Source organism: Silurus meridionalis, chromosome 11 (assembly GCF_014805685.1).
Source record: "Silurus meridionalis isolate SWU-2019-XX chromosome 11, ASM1480568v1, whole genome shotgun sequence".
NCBI classification, from domain to species: Eukaryota; Metazoa; Chordata; class Actinopteri; order Siluriformes; family Siluridae; genus Silurus; species Silurus meridionalis.
In genome coordinates, this window is record NC_060894.1 from 19,241,291 (window position 1) to 19,262,521 (window position 21,231).

The following is a 21,231-nucleotide window of genomic DNA, read 5'->3' on the forward strand; positions in this document are numbered from 1 at the left end:
TAATATTACCATTCTCTTATTTTCACAAATCACAGGTCTACTTTTTTAAGAACCGGATTGTGATGAAGTATTTTAAAATAATAACGTGATGTTTCATAATTATGTCTTTAATTGGATCACTTAATAGTTTGTGAATATTTCACCCTGATGAAAATTGTGATGAAGTATTTTGAAACGATTACTTGCTATTTCATAATTACGATTTATTATGCTTATGTCTGGTTGCATGTCTTTATTGTTTGCGAATAATATTTTGTTGTAGCATGTTAAAATCATAGCTCAATCTTTCATATTTATGATTTTGCTTGGATGACTTGATTATGATTAAATCCTGGTGTATAAATATTTGATCGTTGTGATTATAGTATTGTAAAAATGATCACTTGACATGTCAATTGATACTTTCCACTTTCCAATTATGATTTAATAATTATGGATTTAAAAAAAACAAAATTGATTTAAGTTGTAAAACAAATTTACTTTAATTTAACTAATTTGTATAGAGTTTTATAGAAATAATAAGTGGAGTAACAGTTCTGGGATAATGACCAGGCCAATCCAGGAGCTCAGACTCCAATGCGGAAGCTGTGCGATTAATGCCGTATTCCAAAAAGCATCGCTTTACACGGCTAGTGCACTTATTTAGGCAGTGAATGTGTTAAATGTATTGCCTAAGTAGTGCACTAGGGTAGGAATTACGTCACGGATTGGGACTGTGCACGCGGTGCGCGTCACGCGTCAGGAGATAGCTGAGAGAATAGGGGCACAGAGGCACTGGGAGAGAGAGAGAGAGAGAGAGAGAGAGAGCGCTCCATGATCAGTTATAGTATGATATACGGTGGTGTTTTTGCCGTTTTCTTGACATAAACATGGGGGCAAAAGAATCCAGGATTGGTTTCCTTTCCTACGACGAGGCGGTAAAAAGAGGTGAGGTGTTGCAGTGTGTGTATGTGTGTATGTGTATATAGCTTGCTAGCCGCTAACTAGCTGCAGGTTGATGTGTATTAGCATCAAATTAGCTCGCTAGTCATCTGTCATTATCAATGCTAGCTTGTGCATTTCACCCCAGACTGCAGTTCGCATTGAGATACACAAATAAAGCGGTTTATTGTCTCTTTATTCACTGAAAGACACCTGATTGTGAATAATCCTCAGAGTCTACACAGCTGTCATTGAGCTGCGGACGCTGTTTACACACACAACAGCAGCTAAGCACAAGACAACACATAGGGCAAGGTGTATTTGATCTTATTTGATTGTATTTTGTTATATTTCTCTCCGTGGCATTGCCCCCTTTTCACCGCATCCGTTATGTTAGTTAGCTGGTGTGTGTGTGTGTGTGTGTGTGTGTGTGTGTGTGTGTGTGTGTGTGTGTGTGAGTGTTTGCAGCTTCGCTCATTGCGCAACTCGTATCCGTGTGAATGTGAAATCAGGACAGGCCGACACGCTTCCCTTCGAGTGTAAACACGTTCACATCAGATTTAGTTGCTTTTGCCGTTACGGGAAATATCTCCAAACCACGAGCAGTAGGTTCAATACTGATGGGTGTAAGTCCCTGCGAGCTACATGGGTGTGATTAGTAGACAGACAGACAGACAGATAGATGGACTGAGTGATTGCTAGACTGACAGACAGGCAGATTGACAGACAGATGGACTGAGTGATTGCTAGACTGATAGATAGATAGATAGATAGATAGATAGATAGATAGATAGGATGTGGTAGCTCAGTGGCTAAGGCATTGGACTTTGGATCGGTTGGTCACAGGTTCAAATCCCACCATCACCAAGCTGCCCCTGTTGAGCCCTTGAGCAAGGCCCTAAAACCCTCCCCTGCTCAGTTGTAGGTTGCTCTAGATAAGGACATCTACCAAATGCCATAAATGTAGACAGACAGACAGACAGATGGACTGATTGTTGCTAGACTGGCAGATAGATAGAGAGAGAGAGAGAGAGAGAGAGATAGATAGATAGACAGACAGACAGACAGACATACTGATTGTTTCCTAGACTGATAGATAGATAGATAGATAGATAGATAGATAGATAGATAGATAGATAGATAGATGGACAGAGACAGACAGACAGACAGACGGACTGATTGATTCCTAGACTGGCGGATAGATAGATTAATTGGTTAATGGATAACTAGATAGATAGATAGATAGATAGATAGATAGATAGATAGATAGATAGATAGATATAACCTTCCTTCTATTGCCCATTACAGGTTCACAGCAATGTGAAATACAATTTAGTCTTTACCAGAATACCCAGTTGCATTGTTCAAACTGACATGTGCAGAGAAATATCTTAATATATGGACAGCAAATAAATATAGAAGCTGGAGACAGAAAATGTGCGGAAGCTGCTAAGCATGTATAGTAAGAAAGATCTATCGATCTGATATAAACTAGAATAGACTATGAATTTACAATTATATACAGTTATCATTATATATAATGTACAGAACTATAGAAAAAAAAAGCTTTGGAAATATTCTCATTTGAATTTCAGGGGAAAATGGCCGAGATTTTTTTTTGCATGATGCACCCAAATGTACTCGTCTTTTTTTCATCCACTTAACAGCTTCTATATGGCCCACCCCCAGAGTGTCACGCGCTACAGTAGCAGTTTGTTTACAGCAAACTCGGTTCACCTGATTTTGTTTGATCAACACACATGCATTTATCCAGGGAGTTTTTTTCAATTCACTTTCTGAGTTGATAATAGTATGTAATAGCATTTTATGTGCCATTTAATAAGCCCTTGATGCTGCGCTGCCAAAAGACTCAGCATCTCGACTTCTGGCATGACTTCCCCATTAAAAAGTCAAAGGCAACAGTGGGTAACCTTTTTTTTATTTTTTATTATTATTTATACGTAGATAGATTACTAACCTACTGTTAAGTTTGTGTGGGTGTGTCGCTTATCTCGAACGCTATTGGCTGATCTGTATGTGACTTTCTTCATGTCGTCACTCTGATTTAGTTTTTCTAGAAGCAAATGAAATCAAATCACAGGTTTTCAGCCCTTTTATGGAAATTAAAATATACATATACAGTCATTTTTGTTGTGTGTTCTCCACACCTGGTTAGATTAGAGAAGTGTGCAAAGCAGTTTGTACACCAGCAGCCTGGTGTTTAAATAGATATTTAATCATAACTATACCTCGTTTTGTACCATGTCTGGTTGCACCAGTTTCTCTCATTGCTTTATTCTTCACCTTTTAGTCACAGATGTCGAGCTGAAAAGACTGAGGGATGCCTTCAGGAGAACCTGTGGCCTGTCATGCTATATGAGTCAGCAATGCTTCTTCAAGGAAGTGCTTGGGGACATGGTTCCTCTCAATATCTCCGAGGTAGGACAACCCTGAATCTCGAGTGATATTTACAGGCTGCAGAGGTTATGAAATCTTTTCTCAGGGTGCTTAAATACAACCTGTTTATGTGCTGGGCATGTGGATTATTAATAATTGGCTGTGGCAGTTTTCATTAGAAAGATTTTCTCGCTCGGAAACGCACACCGAGCATCTGTACAGTGATCACGAGCGCTTAACGGACTGCTCTTCACTCGGATTGGAAGAGGCGTCTGTCACTGAAGATATACAGGAAGTGCAGCAGTAGAAAGTTACTTCGTGTGTGAATGTAAACTTTTATTTATTTTTTACTCTACACATGTATCATGTATAGCAGAGTTAGATACACTGTTTCTTACCTCCTGTATATGTTGAGTGACAGTTGTCTCAGCCAGTCATTGGTACCTTTTTTTCTCTTCTGTTGTGTTTTATGACTTATTCATATTGTTTTGCACTTCTTGGCCACAACACAAAAGTGATGAGGCAACAATTTGATGGCCAATTGAAATGGCGTGTTTCTTCCACAAGTTCATTAGAACTTTTAAGATAATCTTGTATTGCAATGGCGTGAAAGGCTGCTGCACAAAGATGTTTCTAGTCTAAGACAGGATTAAAAAAAGCTGATGGAAATTTGCAGCTGACTTTTAATTTTAAGAAATTTGGATGAAACACCCATTGAACTGTCCTGCCAAAATAATCAGGGCTATGTCTGAAAAAAAAAAAAATGTGTTGGCTTCTTTGAATCCAAAGAACACCATCATAACTGTGAAGCATGGTGGTGCCAGCATCATGATGTAGAGGTGTTTTGCTGAAAAAGGTCCACTGGTACACTTGGTAGAAATGGCTGAAAGACTACAGGCCTGATATTAGAAACAATTGATCATTTATCGTTTGTAAAATGTATTTATAATGTATAAATTATTAATAAATTGTATGTAAATTATTTGCTCAATACAATTATTAATATCAATATATTTTTTATATATAAATGATATGCTCAATAATTATTTTTATATTTTATAATTATAATTATATATATATATATATATATATATATATATATATATATATATATATATATATATATATATATATATATATATATATATATTTACACATTTCTTATTTAATTAAATTTCCCCACTGTGGGACGAATAATCTGACCTAATCTTATCTTATAAAGTGTAATAATACTGTAATATGCTTCAGACAGACTGTTTAATTGTTTAGGGACACATTTTTTTTTTTTTTAGGCATTATCCCTGATTTTTGACGGGGCGTGTTATTATTTGCTCACTGGTGACCTGTATGATAAGCAAATTTAAAAACTTGAATACAAATATGAAAACTTCTTTACATAATCGACCCGATGTATAAAATGCTCTTTTGTGCTTGGATTTTTAATTTTTAATTTAATTTTAATTTTTTATTTTTTTATCTCCATTGATTCTGACCAACAGTTTCAGTATATATCATTTGTTCCTATGTTCCTGCAAATGAGTGTCTCAGTTCTTACGAAGCTGAAGCACATGACCACTTCCTCTTCCTGTGCAGGATTCATGCTTGTATTTTACTGAGATATGTTACATATTGGTCTTCAAAGGTCTGAGACTATTAGTGAAAAGACGCTCTGTTTTTGCGTAGGTTTTACGTAATATATACACATAAAGAAAAAAACAGATTTCCTGTCTCAGATTTTGGTCTCCACTGTAAGTGCATTGGAGTGAACTTGAGTGAAGAATCATCTGACTGGCAGATCAAACCTTCATGTGTTTCACCTCAAAATGTTGTAATTTTTGACCTTTGTGCTTCAAAGTAGGTAAACCATGGATATCTTTCTGCTTGTCTTTTGTTAGCGACAATCTATCCAGCTTACTGCTACCAAGGTTCAAGATTGCTTCCGAATTCTGTTGCGTCGGAGGTCAAGTTCTGACCTTTAGTCAAATGCAGCATTATTCACATGACTTTAAATTGAGGACAAACAAAATGAAGTCTCTGTATAATCACTTTACAGTTTTATTAAATGGTGTGTGCAAAAAAACCATCATGCAAAAAAAAAAGTTTAATAAAAGATTTGAAATGAATTAAGATGTTAGAAAAGACGTTGCAACTGATATTTCAGGGTAAATAAAAAATCTTTTGTTAAATCCGTAAAGAGGATGATTTTGTGAAAGCTGACCTGTTTAAAGCTGATTTAATTTTAGCTGCTCTCACAGGACCGGTGAGCTTTTCAGTTGCTAATGTTGTCACTAAATACTGCAGCTTACTTGAATTTCACATTTTCGACAGTTGTAATACGAATTAGTTTGTATATTTAGATGTTTTATCTGGCACAAGGTATAAATATGGAAACCTATGATTGTGTAGAATGTTTAGTTACATAATTCCCATTAAATTGTTGTCTTGCTGAATCCTAATGATGGTGTTTTTTTTATTTTTTATTATTATTATTTTTTAACTATTATTTGTCTAGCACTACCTTAACAGACATAATATTTATTTCAGGTGATCTACAGCTCATTTGGTGGCACATCGAAAGGTCTGCATTTCAACAACCTTATAGTCGGCTTGGTGCTGCTCACACGAGGACGCGATGAAGAAAAGGCGAGATGTGAGTGAGATTTAAAAAGTGATGAGCAGTCTCAGCAGGAACACAGACTGACAAACAGAGATAAAGCCTTGTTGTTGTTGTTTGAAATCTCTTGCAGACATTTTCAGTTTGTTCGCCAGCGAATCGGGCAGCTACGCTACACTGGAGGACATCGAAGCCATGCTACAAGCTGTGGATGGAGAAGTTCATCCGTCTCTGAGGAAGTGTTTTTCAGAGGTCAGACAGATGAGTTAATGCGTTCAGTATTATTCTGCTGCAAGTTGCAAGGATTCATTGTTTGTCGTCTTGATCTGATCTCTGGCAGGCCGAAAAGGTCAATTATGAGAAGTTTAAGACCTGGCTGCTTCAAAACAAGGACGCTTTTACCTTCTCTCGGTGGCTCCTGTCCAGTGGGGTGTGTGTGACTCTGACTGATGACAGTGACACCCCCACCTTCTACCAGACACTAGCCGGGGTCACACACTGTGAGTGTTTTTATTTTTTTTATTTGCATATTTAACTGTTTAAGTGAAATAAAATACAAATGATTTATATTTTGGATTTATACTCGGATTCTTAAAACATTTCTTAAAGTTCACTCATATAGATCTAAAATATGTCTTTAACCAGACTGTGACATTTCAAATGCTTTATCTTTCATTGACAAGTGGAAAACATTTTTGTGGTGAACTCATTGATAGGAGCAAAGTAGCATTCACAAAGGTTATCTAAAGTTCATGTTTCATTTAAAAAAGAAAGAAAACAAAGGTTTTCGAGTCTTTCGCTCTCTTTCGAGTTCTTTTGTTGCTTCAGGCGAAATTTTAAAAGCGCAGAAAGTTTCGATTACTGCCTTCTCACAGATTGTTTGAAATAGATTTGAAATGTTGTATATTGTGTAATCGAACAATTTTCTACAACGATATGATCTTAATGGCTGAGTCATACCAGGAAAAAAAACCCTCAAACATTAAACGACGGATGTTTTATGTGATTCAGTGGAAGAATCCGATATCATCGACCTGGAGAAGCGATACTGGTTGCTGAAAGCTCAGTCAAGGACTGGACGCTTTGACTTGGAGACATTTGTCCCATTGGTGTCCCCTCCTATTCATCCATTCATTAGTGAAGGTCTGCACCTCTTTACACTTTTATTCATCACAGGGTTCCCACATTTCTTGAAAGTACTTGACACATGGATTCAATGGAAAGGACTTGAAAGCAAATTTAGGTCTTTGAAAGTGCTTAAATTTGAAATCAATTTTGTTTAGTAGAGTGGTGCTTTAATCTAGTCAGTAAATGTTTGTTAGGAGTCAGTCTGGATACAATTAAATGCTAGCTAGATAGCTAAACTTTTCTGTCGGTTTCGTAGTTGGCAGGATTCGGACATTTGAGCCGTGAGACTTGCTGTCTTCAACGTATTTAATTAGATTTCTTTGAACTGCTCAAAACTGTCAAAATTTATGAAACCTACACCTTCAAAACATACTCTGAAATCTTTAATGTAAATGCTAAGTATAAGTGAAATGTAAAGTACTTTAAGTGGTCTTTCATGACACTTTCATGATTTTTGGGTGTAAATTTGATATCAAAATAAATGGTGCTTTAAAACGTTCTTGAAAGTCCTTGAATCTGGTGTTTATGAAATTGTGGGAACCGTGTCATCAGTATTTTATTTTAGCATTGTTTGCAGGTCAGTGTATTAATAGTTCAGCTGTAAATGTGACTCGTGTTTTTGCGAACATTCGAACAGGTTTGTTTCATGCGTTTGATGAGAACAGAGACAATCACATCGATTTTAAAGAGATTTCCTGCGGGTTGTCGGCCTGCTGCAGGGGACCTCTTGCCGAAAGACAGAAATGTAAGTACAGGTCGAGGACCAATTCTTTGTACAAAATTTCGCTCGGTACATTTCAAGATATATTAGTATCATGCACATAGATATTAACTGGACTGATACAACTTATGTCCATGTTTTGTTTTGTTCAGTTTGTTTTAAAGTATTTGATGCTGACCGTGACGGGGTTCTCTGTCGAGAAGAAATTCACGAGATGGTTGTTGCACTGCTGGAGGTCTGGAGAGACAATCGTACTGACTCCATCCCTGTAAGTCACCTGGCATAGGCCGCTATATTGTACGCTATACTGTATATTGAGAAATCCTCTTAATGCCTTAAAGTAGATGCCTTCGAATTTAATTCGAAAATGAATCAAAATGATTATGGCTTTGTTCATTCATTTCATTTTCTCCTCTTGCAGGAATTGCAGTCAAGCGTGCCTAATATTGTTGAAAACATTCTCAAAATACATGACACTACCAAGGTATAACATTTCCATTTTCGGTTCAGTTCAGCATATATTTTGATGAAATTGATACTCATCCAAGCGTAAGGTTACAGCTTCTCTTTGCTTCGATTATATATAGAAGGGCCATTTGACACTCGAAGACTATCAGATATGGAGCGTTCAGAGTGCACTCGCTGCCGAGTTTCTCAACCTCCTTTTTCAGGTATGAGTGAACGACTGTGCATCAGGGTTTGGAGATATGGCAAAAATGTCATATCACAGTTCTTAAAGGCATATAATGTATAATATGCATCAGGCACCAATTAAAAAAAAGTTAGTGATAGCCTCGGCGTCTTTGTGGAGAGCAACAATTCTAATTCACAGCTGTTATCAATTAGGGTGTATTTACTTTTGGTGCCAGTTATTTCAACAACAATCCACACTGATTACTCTAAAATATTTCCATTTCTGTAGTATTAATATTGTCAGTAAATGTTTGTTAGAAATCTGTCTGGATATAATGAAATGTAAGCCAGACAGTTAAACGTATAGTAAAATACTGATGTTAGTTGTTCTGTACATAATCTTTAAAAATATTAAATGCTTTTTTATTTTTTTTAACATAAGGAAATCTTTCAGTGGGAAAAAAAAAATTAGATCATCAAAATTTTAAACTTGTGGCAAAAACTATCTATATTATCTCATCATTTTTGCCCAGACCTGCTTTACAAGATTGAAAAAAAATGTTCCACTGTTTGTCTTTTAACATTTAAGACATACCTCTGTAGTTATTTTTCGCCCCATGACTTCCTTTAGGTATGTCATATTGTTCTTGGACTGCGGCCTGCCACTCCTGAGGAGGAAGGACAGATCATCAGGTTCATATAAGATCTCACTTGTTGCTATTCATTTCACAATACTTCGAATTCCCTAGTTAAATTCCTTAGTTGACTGAAACTCAATCAATTCAAAACCTGCACTAATTAGTAGTTTGCATTTTTGTGTTCAGGGGTTGGTTGGAGAGAGAAAGTCGGCATGGCCTCCAGCCTGGAGATTACTGGTTTCTTATAGCTACACAGTGGTGGCAGCAGTGGAAGGACTACGTCAAATACGTAAGCTTAACACATAGTGGGTTGTATTTCAGACTGATTTATTGTTTGCTGTTTGCATACAAAATTCATGTTCAGGATATAAAAAAAAAAAAAAGTCAGTTGGTAAAAGAATTCAGCAACAAAGTTTCGAGCCTGATTTCTGTCTCCTTATAAGCCTTTCATTTTGGGCTTTTTTTGTGTTGAAAATGTGTTGAAATTATTTCTCTGTGATAGTTGTTGATTTGCAACAGATGCAGTGGATAGAGATTAGTTTTACACTGGCGTATTGAATGCTGAAAACCTAGCAGCTCGTTTTCTTATTTTATTTATAGAACAACAAGTTGATAGTGGTGGAACAGCCCACAGTATTTCCTAGCAGCAGAACTCCTACCTCATCTGCAGGGATGGAACAAGGAGGTCAGGGTGAGGGCACAGCAAGCTCTCACTCTTCCCCAGAAGAGAAATTCTCTGACAACGTCTCTAGTGCCTCTGAAGCTTCTGAAACAACAAGTGGCAGTCAGTATTCACATAAAAATAAACTATCAAATATGGACTCTGGATAAGGGTGATGTCGAAGTTTTTTACAGACATGCCTCTTTTTTTTGTCTAGGTCTCCTCCATTCCAGCTCAACTGCCACCGATATCTGCTTCTCCCGACAGACCGATTCGTCTGAGGTAGACAGCCAGAGTTTCCCTGGGGCTGATGGGAATGTGACAGCTCTCAGGCCAGGTGCTATAGACAACCAGCCACTGGTGACCTCAGAGCCTCTTAAAGTAAGCATTAAACAGTGCTGTTAAACACTATCACTAACCTTTTTTTTGTCCTGTATTGTACTGAATTTCTACTTGTATTAGGAATACGGTGGCAAAATTCCAGTAATTTTCAGGACTAAACTTTTCCATGGGAATTAAAGGGAATATATGGGAACTATAACTGAGAACTTAAATGTAGTTGGAAAAATCTTGCAGGATTGAAACAACCAGATTTAATGCAGTTTTAGTTGAATTTCTACTCTGCACATTCAACAATCACATACACACAGCACACTTACTGCAGAACTACTGCAATTTTTTTTGTGCGTGTGTATGATACGTTTAAATTTCTTAAAATTTCGAATGAATTTCCATAAATTCCCATAAATTCCTGTAAATTTCCAACTTAGAATATTTCCAAAATTCCCCAGATGAAGTTACCATGAAAAGTTTCAAGAAATTTACTGGAATTTTTCCAACCCTTTGCAACCCTAATTAGGAGTGACTTTATTTTCCACAACCTTTAATAGGCTCCCACATTAACAATGGAAGGTGCATTGTTGAGACGATCTTCCAGACTCCACCTGGGCCAAGACTTTGAAGTTGTACCTGAGCCAGTATGGAGAGCTCTTTACCACTGGTATGGAGCAAACCTCAGCCTGCCCCGGCCGGTATGTATCACCTTCTTCATCAGTCATCACAGTGTTAATGGATGTTTTTTAATCTCATCTCCAAAAACATCTGAACAATGCAGTTGCTTGTATTTAGAGTACATCAGGTCCATTCTGACCTTCAGGAGCAGTTCTCCGTGCTCCTAGATATTTACATTTTACTGACCTCGGGCTGCAAAATAATAATGTTTTCACTATAATTCAGCAAAATACTTATCTAATAATCATAAATCACAATTTATGGTGATGGTTTTATTGCATTGTGACAGAAAATGGGTTTGTTTATCAGATTTTATAATTTAATAATCTTTATTAATCGGCAAAAACCTATTGTCTGGATAAAAACTCTTTTCTATGGCTATCCACACCAAAAATAAAATCTTGTCCTCAAGGAATTTCCTACGAGTAAAAAAAAAAAATGCAGTGGTAATAATTATTTAACATTGTACCCATGATGTGTAGGTGATCAGGTCGAGGGATATGGAGAAAGCTGAGTTAGAACTCTTTCCCAGACACCTTCTGTTTCTGAGGCAGCAGCCTCCAGCACGCACACCACAGTATAATGGCTGGATGAATATAGGTAAGAATTAACACATGAGGCTAACAATTTGTAACAGTGCAATCTTTAGGTAGAACCTGGCAGATGTTCCCTTTACTGATATGCTTAATAAAAAGTCGTAATTGCAAACCTGCAGTCTTTATGCCCTGCTATATCACGTTCACTGATTACTTAGCTTCATTAAAATGCTTCTCTTTAAGGTCATCTGGGTCAAATTATAACATTTTGTGCTTGCCCTGTGACCTTCTGATACCCATGCTATCTCTTGTAGGTAACATGCCATCTCCTACGACCCCTCTGAAGCGGGTGCTGGCCTACACTGGCTGCTTCAGCCGAGTGGGAACGATAAAGGACATTCACGAGTATCTGTCTCAGAGGCTCCGGATTAAAGAAGAGGACATGAGACTGTGGCTTTACATGAACGAGGTAACGAACACATGCACGCGCGGACACACGCGCGGACACGCGCGCACGAGAACACAAACACCACGCACGCGCTTTCTAATGCTTTTATACTATGAGATTTTCCATAATGCCACAGAAGAATTCAATGTCAATATAATGTAAGACAGTTTTTACTTTAAAATGGTTTTTATTTATAAATGAGATTAAACGAAATCCTGTTCAGTGACATCTAATGGCAATAAAATGATAGTGATTGCTGCTTCCCTTTTACTTTCGAGACACACTGTACAAATCTGTACAAACGAGTGTAATCTGTCCCCCGTTACAGAATTACTTGACTCTTCTTGACGACGAGGATCATTCACTGGAAGCGCTGAAGATCCCCGATGAACAGTACATGGTTATTGAAGGTGGTTATCGACTGTTATTTTATGATCGGTTTCTTAATACTGTATAGTATGTATCAATGAAGAGCATTTCTTCATCTTCTATCTATTCCTGCTTGTGTTTTATAGTGCGTAACAAAGACATGAGCTGGCCTGAGGAGATGTCATTTTTAGCCAACAGCAACCGAATGAACAGACACAAAGGTCAGGAGGAATTATGTCAAGAAGGGTTCTTTAGGGCTTCATGTTTATGTTCAAGATTTACACACATCTGTTTCTTTCTGCAGTGCCCACTGAGAAAGGAGCCACGGGACTCAGTAACCTCGGCAACACGTGCTTTATGAACTCCAGCATTCAGTGCGTGAGCAACACTAAACCGCTCACGGAATACTTTACAGCCGGGTGTCACCTTTATGAACTAAACAGGTGTGTGTTTGCTCTCTTGGTGTGAATGTGAATATGAATGGGGGAAAAATTATCTGTTGATTTTAATGTTTCATGTAAAATGGGTGAAATTATTGAATAATAATAGTGAAATCTAGTAATTCAAATGGATCTGTGCATCCAGAATTTAATTCAGTTCTTTTAACAGTGGACATTGTCCCAAAGCACCTTTACAGAAATATAGATTTGTTAGTACCTCTAAGTTTATCACTAATGAGATAAATGGTGGTGACAGTGGCAAGTGGCATGAGGAGGAAACCTTGAGGGGAACCAGACTCCAAAAGAAAACCCATCCCTCATCTGGGCATCACTGAATGTCCAGTCATTATAGTTCCATCATTGTTGCAGTGTGCTGTTCATTAATGAGGTCTTCAGTGCAGAACTGTTCATGCAAACTGCAGTCCTAAGCCATTCTATCTTCTTGAGTTGTTAAGTAACTTCATGGATCTTTAGGCTGTCAATGTGGACCCATCCTCAGCTACACAGAGTGGTCTCCAATACACACGCACTATATATATATATATATATATATATATATATATATATATATATATATATATATATATATATATATATGGGACAATACTATAGAAATGAAACTTGGATACTTGTCCATACAAAATTGGGTATCTTCTATTAGAGCAGTTAAAATGTGGTGCTTTGAGTACAATTCTCTCATACTGACTTAATTACCCTAATTACTTAATTTGCATATGTTAATTTAATTGGTTACATTTTATTTGAGGAAATCTGTATAAAGTTGTAGGCCAACAATTTTGAACTTTCTTTCAGAACTAATCCTATTGGGATGCGAGGACACATGGCAAAATGCTACGGTGATCTCATCCAGGAACTGTGGAGTGGTGCACAGAAAAGTATTGCTCCATTGAAACTCAGGGTACATGTAAAAAAAAAAATAACCATGTTGTAACCATTATTTTGAAGGCCAGTAGGGAATGTGTTTTAAAGGCTTTTATTCGTTTAAATGATATTATTTGTAACATCTGTCCCTAAAAGTACATATAGTGATGTAATATAGTAATGATGTTCACAAGATGATTTAAGATTTTAATGGCATTTCAAATAAACACCTCCGTATTTACACATTTATTGTGCTTGTTTTCTAATTATTTGCTGTACCTTTAGTGGACTATAGCAAAGTATGCTCCACGCTTTGATGGCTTCCAACAGCAAGATTCTCAAGAATTGCTGGCATTTCTGCTAGATGGCCTTCATGAAGATCTCAACCGTGTCCATGATAAACCCTATGTCGAGCTGAAGGACAGTGATGGAAGACCTGACTGGGAAGTTGCCTCTGAGGTTAGACGTTTTATTGTCTTCCAGGGAAAAAAAACAAAAACAATATGACTCATTTACATTTCAGTCTAGTGCCCAGGTTTAGTATATTAAATAGATGATTAGATGGAACGTGATAAATGGGTTTTAGTTTTGCGATTTAGATGATTTTGAGATTATAGACACTTGATGGAGATATAGGGATGCAGATCTTACTTTGATTTGTCTTTTGCTTTCGGTACAGTTAGGGCGAAGAAATGCAAAACACAAAATTGCTTGTCGTTTTCTGTTGTTATTATTATAATTTTTTTTTTTTACAGTTTATTATTAATAATATTTTTGAACAACAGTTTACATTTTAAAAACAATTTTAAATAAAATGGCTGCTTTGTTAAATAATGTCTAAAATATTTTTTTATAATATTTTATAAAAATAAATATCTAAAAATAAAATCGATTAAATCAAATAAATGCAATACACTTTTTATTAAGTTGGTTAAATTGAGTCATTGATTAAATTGTCACAAATTAAATTGATTAAATAAATGGTCAAATTAAAATATTGTTTCAATTGGTCAGACCCAATTTGGGTAATACAGAAGTGTATTTTTCATTTATTTAATATATAAATTTTTTTTAAAGATTTGTTCTCCATCCTTCTTTCATTCAGTATGTGGAATTGTCAGTGCTTTCAGAATTGTCAGTACTGGACATAAAACGCTAAAGAATCCATATAACCAGCATTAGCGATTACCAGGAAGTGGCTGCGATTTCGCGCATGCGCAAAACAACACACTACAACTTGTATTTCTGCGCACTACGAATCACATAAATGAGAAGCCACAGTGGACCTGCAATAACTCGTTTTATTTTATTTAGAAATTAATTATAAATAACAGGTTCCTCATAATTAATGGGTGGTAAGAATATAAATATGCTAAATTGTGAATCTTTGGTGATCTAAGATCCGTTTTTTTACTGTGTCATATCAGGCATGGGAGAACCATTTGAGAAGAAACCGGTCTATTGTGGTGGACCTGTTCCACGGTCAGCTTAGGTCTCAGGTCAAGTGCAAAACCTGTGGCCATGTTAGTGCTCGCTTCGACCCTTTTAATTTCCTTTCCCTTCCTCTGCCCATGGACAACTTCATGCACCTCGAGATCATAGGTATGTCAAGTGACAAGATGATGGCGTCAGTGTTGTTTTAACATTTGCACAATATACTTAAGAAAATAAACGAATTGCGTGCAATGCGTCGACGTTTGTTTTGCCCAAAACAGGTTGTGTTTGTGTGTCTCCTTCGCAGTTATAAGACTCGATGGCTCAACGCCAGTGAGGTACGGGCTTAGACTCAATGTGGATGAGAAATACTCTGGCTTGAAGAGCCTGCTAAGTGAATTATGCCATCTGAGACCAGAACAGATCCTCCTGGTGGAGATCCATTTGTCTTGTATTAAGGTGCTAATTATAATTCTGCAACCATCCGATTTCCTGAAAGCTGTGCTGTTTATGTGTCATCGTGACTAAGTGTTTCTCTTACAGAACTTTCCATTAGATAATCAGAAAGTGCGCCGTGCTGTCAGTGGCTTCCTGTGTGCTTTTGAAATCCCGCTGCCCTCTACACCTTCACCAGACTCCTCACCAAAAGAAGCAGGTGAATTCATGGGCAATATAAATTTCAGTGATCACTCTTGGCTTCATTAATATAAGGCCTTTTTAAGGTGTTTAAACTGATCTGATGCGCTTAAGGTCGCAGCTGATAAGTTCATTACTGTCCTTTTTTTCAGTAGGTTATACTTGTATTTGATTGCATGTATGTTAGATGTCCTTTCTTAATGGTTTCAACTTTTATAGAGGACCCTCCGACAATTTCAAACGCTCCCAGCACGGCTGTCTCCAGGGGTACATCCCTGAGGCTTGACATAATTCCTAAGGGCATGCCAAATACCGTGGTGCCCTGTAGCACAGAAGGCAGCCCTGCCAACGGCCTCCCTAATGGCCACCTCATGTTAAACCCTGCCAGCCCTTTTACTGGGTACATCATCGCCATCCATCGGAAAATGGTGAGAGCTGATTGTTAAAATGTCATTAAAATTGCTAAATAGACTTTATCAGATCATATGATGTTTGGTTTTTTTTTTGTTTTTTTTTTAAACTACTTTCTTTTAAGCATAATTTCTCTTGTAAATTACGTTTCGTTTTTTTCCCCCCTAGATGCGTGCCGAATTATACTTCTTGTCCTCTCAGAAAAACAGACCCAGCCTGTTTGGCATGCCACTAATAGTTCCCTGCACAGCAGACACATGTGGTCGTGACTTGTACAACACAGTGTGGACACAAGTTTCCAGATTGGCCAGTCCTCTGCCCCCTCAAGAATCGAGCAACCATGCGCAGGACTGGTTAGTGTCTTAGCTCTATGAGAGAATGGATTATGTTGGGATTTGATGGAAAGCAGTGGACATTTTATGAGAAGGATAACACTGTGTGTGTTCCTGGTTGCAATTTGTTTGCATTCACATTCACGTTTTGCACACAATATGATGAAAGGGGAAGTGTGATTTCCTGTTCCCTTCAGACACAATTAGGTGCATGTGTTGTTCAAAGCAGCGTTGCCAAAATCTTGTAATTGTTCCTATTTTTTATAGATATTTGTTGTGACTAAAAATATAATAATGCTAAAATCGCATTTTAAAACAACTATTCAGAAAAACCATTGACCATTCCGCTGTTATTTGTAGATTCCATGTAGATCTGGCAACCCTGCTCATATCACGTGCAACAAAACCATGCAAAAAAAGAAATTCAACGCATCCAGTAGGCTTTAGGTTGCACCCAGATGACGTTTGCTAAACTACATCCTTAAGAAATTGCAATCTCAGACCAATTTTGCTGACATCAAATCACATTTACACGCTTAGTGCCTTTACACTTACTGTATCTCGCCTTTACTGATCTTAATTCTAACCCTGTGAAAGGCTTAAGTACATTTGAAATATATTTGAAACATATTTTTTTTACTGTTGTGTGTTTTTTACTATAGTGATGACAGTCTGGGCTACCACTACCCTTTCACCCTGCGTGTTGTACAAGGAGATGGGAACTCTTGTGCCTGGTGTCCGTGGTACAAGTAAGAGCGAAGGCTATTATATCTTTTACACTATTATATCATGTGCAGTATTTTATCATGTTTAATATCTTTTATATGATCATGTGCAATATTTTTTAGAACTATATTGTCCAATACTAGTTAATATTGGAGCAGTCTCTGGCACAAGATTTTCCTTCGGGATTGATAATGTTTTTATCTTGTATAGTTCACCGAATATTAGTGGTTGAATTAAAGTGTCATATGTGAAAGATTGATCATCTTTTCTTATCCTCAGGTTCTGCAGAGGATGTATTATAGAGTGTAATGATGAAAGAGCTATAGTAGGCAATGCTTGCATCGCTGTTGATTGGGACCCTACTGCATTGCACCTCCGCTACCAGACATCCCAAGAGAGGGTAAGCTACAGTATGAATAACAGTCCAAAACAGGGTAAATGAGGAGACCTAGACAGCTATTCCTCACGTTGATCAAAGTCAGGTGGATTTATTGTCATTTCAACTGTATGTATTTGGTGCAGAATATAAACCACAAAGTAACTAAACAAGACTAGATAAGTTGGACTACACACAACTCCAGAATGTCCAAGACAGTACAATATTTGCTAAAACAGGAACATAGACATAGTAAAAGTTAGGCAGCATTCAGTCACTACCCAGTTCTAGAGTAATAAAGTGTTTCTTAATTAAAAGTAATTTTTTTGTGTATTCTTCAGCTGGTGGAAGAGCATGTGAGTGTGGAGCAAAGTCGTCGTGCCCAGGCTGAGCCAATCAGTCTAGACAGTTGCCTGAGAGCCTTCACCACCGAGGAGGAGCTAGGGGAAAATGAGCTCTACTACTGCTCCAAATGCAAGACCCACCGATTGGCCACCAAGAAACTGGACATCTGGAGACTTCCACCAATACTGGTATCAATAGATTATTTTTTCCAGATCACGCAGCAATGCAATCTCTGTTTAAATGCAGTCGTTTGTGACTTTATATACGTATATTGCACTTTTGTTGGAACAGTACCCCGTTTTTTTTGTTTTCCCCGGTGCAGATTGTTCATTTGAAGCGGTTCCAGTTTGTCAACAATCGCTGGATTAAATCTCAGAAGATTGTGCGGTTTCCCAGGGATAACTTTGACCCAAGTGCATTTTTGACCCCTCGGGAAGTAGACTACACTCCGCAGGGGTGGAGAGGTGGCTTGGGGGAAGAGCTTTCCGAACAGGAGCACGGGTTAAATTTTGGAGATCCTCCCTCAGCTCCCACATCACTCAACATTAATGCTATTAAAGGTCAGTTCTCAGCCGTCACAGTAAACAAATTAAAGTGGGGTTTTTTTCCAAACTAAACTACAGGGCTGAGAATGAAAACAGTGAGATATAAAAAGGTTTATTGTTTTTATTGGGAAAAATATTTAGGAAATTATTATTATTAAATGATTAAATTATATTTAATGTGAAAAGTTACACATTACGGATCTTTTTTTTTTTTTATCAAACTCTCAACAGCAAGAGTGCTTATATACATATAAAACGGCATACAATTATCCATTATATATTTTATATTCGTGGGGGGAAAAATATCAGTGCCTGCAATAATTTTATACAAATATATTCGAATTAACATTAAAAAATGGGTTGAGTTTTAATCACCTTGATTGTTTAAAATATTGTGTGTGTGATCCGCAGATTCCCTGAGCTCTGGTAGGTTGCTGTCTTCCTCTCTTAGTCGAGGCAGCAGTCCCATCAGCAGCCCTAAAGGCGACATGGGCAAGCAGGGGCAAAAGAGGGCACCCCGGCAAGACTCCTATCTGCAGCCGTCTCTCAGTAGAGAGAGCCTGGACAGCGGCAGAGAAAGTCCATTGGAGCTGGAGCATGGCAAGGCCGAAAACCAGAATGAAGCTGAAGCTACAGGCCTGGACTCCGCCCTGGGGGACGAGCCAGTCAGGGACTGTGACAACGCTACGACGGTTTCAGAACTTGAGAGCAACGGCTGCACGGAGGACAGCATAGACCTGGAGGCCTCGCATGACCAAAGAGACAGAATGTATCTGGAGCCCATTTATGACCTGTATGCAACATCGGTGAGTATCTAAACATAGTCCTGAGTCCAAAACTAGTGCGCAATAGTAATGGGATACATAAGGTACAGAGTTTTTTTTAATTCATGTGTAAAAAAAAAAATACCTACATCTTATTGATTTAACCCGAGAACTGTTCCTACGTTCGCAGTGTCACTCAGGGATCCTCGGAGGAGGCCATTATGTCACGTATGCCAAAAACCCCAATGACAAATGGTACTGTTACAACGACAGCAGCTGCAAGGTAAACATCCTTACAAGAGCCTCACACATGTCACTAGGTTTGCACAATTCCAGGAACTTTCAAGACTGGAAACTTTCCATGGGAATTAACAGGATTGAATGGAAATAAACTGGGAATTTACAAAATTGCAGGTTAGCCAAATAACTAAATGTAGTTGGAAAAAAAAATCTTGAAGGATAATTTTGGTTAAAACAACCAGATTTAATGTAATTTCAGTTGAATTTCTGCCCTGCACCATTATTAATCACAGCACACTTACTGCAGGGCTACTGAAGCCACACCCGCTAGATACATTGTGCATTCCTCTTTAACATGACACAGATCATATCTGTAAGCTATTGTGCAGCAAAATTCATTAAATCAATCAAAAAATGTCATTTTTAAAAATCTGTATTAGTTCGCATGCATGTCATCATATTAGGCAAAATGTTTATATTTCAAATTTTTTCCCATACATTTCCATAAATTCCTGGAAAGTTTCCAACTTGGAATATTTCGAAAATTCCCATAATTCCCATGGAACGTTTCCAGGCATTTCGAGCACCCTTATCTCACAATCTTTCACATATTTACATTGTTTGTGCAGGAGGTCACTCCGGAAGAGATCGACACCGATTCCGCATACATCCTCTTCTACGAGCAGCAGGGAGTGGATTACTCTCTGTTCATGCCAAAGACTGACGGGAAAAAGATGGCCGACACCAGCAGCATGGACGAGGATTTTGAAACAGACTACAAGAAATACTGTGTTCTTCAGTGACGCCCGTGCGCTCATCAGTGTCCGAGAAACACATTCAAAATGATCCATTGTCTCAGATTGAGAGGTTTTTTTTTTTTATTTTAGCGCCAAACTGTGGTACTGTCAAGTTCTTTTTGGCTCGCACTGTCTGACAATTCGAGAAAATGTCTGTGCTCTTAGCAGTTTGTCTCACTCTGTGTTTTTCATTTCTTTGTGTTAACTTGTGTTTGTTTTTTTTATGTGCAGAATTCATTAGTAAGTGCCGGTCACGTACTGTACGAAACATATATGACAAAAGATACTCATCCACATTGATGTGCAGTTGGTATTTGTCTATTTATTGTTATGCTTTTAATTGCATCATGTCAAAAATATTTTGCAAAGTACGATTTTTTTTATTTTTTCAAAGAAAATCTTAATTGCTGTCCTGTTCATTTGGGATTTTTTAATGTAATTATGATGTTTGATTACTTTCAATTTCTTTTAAAGAAAGACCTGAAGGTTCTTTCCCTTTGTTTTAAGTTGCTAATAATTTAATGCACTTTTATATGCTATAAGTTGCAATCTTTATGTTCCACTGTGTTGCACATGTCGAATGTCATTCCACACTTGTTTACACCGTGTCATCGTAGCGTATGACATAAACCTTAAAAAAAAATTATTTTTGTGACACGACCCGTTTTCTCTGTGCCAACCCGATTCGTTGATCATTTCTGTAGTACACTTTTGTGCCATTGTGTTGTCAATGTTGTCTTTGCACAGGATGACCGAATTGTAAATTGTATTAGCATGCCACAGAGGAAGTGTCTGAGCACTTTATTTATTTGTAGCTTTAAAAAAAAAAAGGGAAGAAATTCGACTCTTCCACTTGTCAACTGTTTATTGCTAAATATAAAGCATTTCACAAAGTGGATCCCTGCTCTACTATTCCCTCTGTTCAGAGACATTTGAGATGTGCGAGTTCAACAAGTACAGATAGTATTGTTTTTGGTTTTGTTACATCGTGCCACTATTTGACATATTTAACTAAATAAGTTGGATTAGTCAAGCTTGTCGCAATAGTATTAAATATAACCCAGATGTGAAAATCCCCAGCCCTGTTTAATCCTTCTTCTGTGTCTTCTGTGTCTTTAAATGTCTCATGTGTTAAGTTTAGTGCTAAACTGCATGAGGGTGCCGATTGTATGATTTTAATCATGAGTTATACTTTCTCTTCCTTCTGAGATCGTCATTTTATTGTT

General features: G+C 37.5%; 1 protein-coding gene across 1 annotated transcript; it reads left to right on the forward strand.

Moving 5' to 3' along the window:
* The first annotated feature begins 768 nt into the window (after positions 1–768).
* Positions 769–21,084, forward strand: LOC124393501 (ubiquitin carboxyl-terminal hydrolase 32-like). Its single transcript, XM_046861389.1, has 34 exons — positions 769–927; positions 3,233–3,360; positions 5,863–5,968; positions 6,066–6,184; positions 6,273–6,432; positions 6,944–7,075; positions 7,698–7,805; positions 7,934–8,049; positions 8,203–8,265; positions 8,369–8,452; positions 9,046–9,107; positions 9,239–9,341; positions 9,653–9,836; positions 9,931–10,094; positions 10,604–10,744; positions 11,207–11,324; positions 11,575–11,729; positions 12,037–12,118; positions 12,224–12,298; positions 12,382–12,520; positions 13,331–13,436; positions 13,685–13,858; positions 14,827–15,001; positions 15,141–15,292; positions 15,377–15,488; positions 15,689–15,897; positions 16,049–16,233; positions 16,875–16,961; positions 17,218–17,338; positions 17,656–17,847; positions 17,982–18,219; positions 18,616–19,010; positions 19,159–19,251; positions 19,838–21,084. The coding sequence occupies exons 1-34, from the start codon at positions 870–872 to the stop codon at positions 20,009–20,011; spliced, it is 4,710 nt and encodes a 1,569-aa protein (XP_046717345.1). The 5' UTR covers positions 769–869; the 3' UTR covers positions 20,012–21,084.
* Positions 21,085–21,231: the final 147 nt, after the last annotated feature.

What these genes read in the sequence shown, in the direction of transcription:
- LOC124393501 (XM_046861389.1), top strand. Translation starts at nt 870, where the DNA reads ATGGGGGCAAAAGAATCCAGGATTGGTTTCCTTTCCTACGACGAGGCG. An exon ending in CGACGAGGCGGTAAAAAGAG is followed by an intron (nt 928 to 3,232) that starts GTGAGGTGTTGC and finishes TTCACCTTTTAG; the next exon opens with TCACAGATGTCGAGCTGAAA. An exon ending in TGTGGCTTTACATGAACGAG is followed by an intron (nt 11,730 to 12,036) that starts GTAACGAACACA and finishes CCCCCGTTACAG; the next exon opens with AATTACTTGACTCTTCTTGA.